The sequence below is a fragment of the Diaphorina citri genome, unplaced genomic scaffold, assembly GCF_000475195.1.
Source record: "Diaphorina citri unplaced genomic scaffold, Diaci psyllid genome assembly version 1.1 scaffold137, whole genome shotgun sequence".
NCBI classification, from domain to species: domain Eukaryota; kingdom Metazoa; phylum Arthropoda; class Insecta; order Hemiptera; family Psyllidae; genus Diaphorina; species Diaphorina citri.
In genome coordinates, this window is record NW_007377574.1 from 1 (window position 1) to 1,336 (window position 1,336).

At 39.8% G+C, this 1,336-nt stretch overlaps 1 protein-coding gene across 1 annotated transcript; it reads right to left on the bottom strand.

The window, feature by feature from the left end:
* Positions 1-24: 24 nt before the first annotated feature.
* LOC108254641 (myb-like protein X) lies at positions 25-1,196 on the bottom strand (the record flags this gene model as incomplete). Its single annotated transcript, XM_017449878.1, has 2 exons — positions 436-1,196; positions 25-264 (listed from the first exon to the last, which is right to left on the bottom strand). Coding segments are annotated over exons 1-2 (990 nt in total), but the record flags the coding sequence as incomplete, so codon positions are not given.
* Positions 1,197-1,336: the final 140 nt, after the last annotated feature.

A 1,336-nucleotide genomic window follows, 5' to 3' on the forward strand; every position in this document is an offset into this window, starting at 1 on the left:
TCTCAGGCTTTTCCGGTCACTCACCTCCAATGTATCCACTTCTTCCTTGAGTTCTCCATTAGTGACAACCATGTCTTCCAGTTTCTTACTCATCCTATCCATTTCCTTATCATGGGATTTCACACTGCTCTCCACCCTGCTCTCAATCTCCTTGATCTCCCTGTTTGCTTCCTTCAGATCCATCTCAAGTTCTTTGCATTTGGATTTCTCGGTTTCAAACAATTTCTTGAAGCTGGAAATCTCCTGCTTGAACTTGAGAGATTCCTGGAAAGTGAGAAAAATACGACATGTTATTGTTCATGAAATTGTTATTTTCTCGTCATCGTCCTATGTACCTACTCTAGATCCACCAAACGTAAAAGAGAAACTAAGGAAAGAAATTATTAGGCTTAATGAACATATTGGATACCTACTCGATTCTATTCCATGACTTACCTCTCGTTCTTCCTCCAGTTGCATTTTCAAACACTCCAGCATATTGTTCAGCTGTTTCTTCTCATTCTCCTTCGCCTTGATCTCTTTCATAAGTTCCACATTACCATTACTCATCCTATCATTCTCCTCTCTCTCCTTCTCCAACTCCTTCTTCATCGCTCTCAGGTCCAGCGTGGTTGTATTGATTTGGTTCTCCAGGTTTTCTATCTGCACACCATACTCCAGTGTCATATTAGAAAACATCTCGTCTGCCTCAGACATGGTTTGTTCATAAAGTTTCTCCTTGATTTTCAGATCGCTGATCATTCTGTTTAGTTCTTCTATCTTTTCCATATTGAGAGTGGCGGTGGTGTTGTTGTTTGCACAGTTCTCACACTGGAGTTGTTCACTTGAGTTGATATGGGGTTCATTAGGTTGAGACTTCTCACTTGTTTGGGATATACATTCATCATTTGGCAAAGGACTCTCACTATCTCCCTCGCTACTATCAGTATGTACACGGAGTTGACATTGGCATTCATTGCGAAGTATGGTCATGTCATCGAACATTGTTTGTGTTTCTATGTGACATTTATTAGGAATGCTATGACTAGTGGCGTTCAGTTCAGAATGTTTGTTCTCAGTATGGTCTATTCTACTTTGTTCAGGAGATTCTACGTCTAGCAAAGCAAGCGCTCTGGTATTATCTATTCTATTTGATTTGGAAGACAAGGGTAATACACTATTTGAACTATTATCACAGGATATCATTTCATATTTGGAACCTGGAACATAGAATACAGAGGCAGATCTGTGTTAGTTGGTTGACATGGTATGGGGGAATATAATTCGTTCGCAACGCAGTACAACCAACAGGTATGTATTGCGAGAAATGTTCATGATTATACAATATGCCTATCGA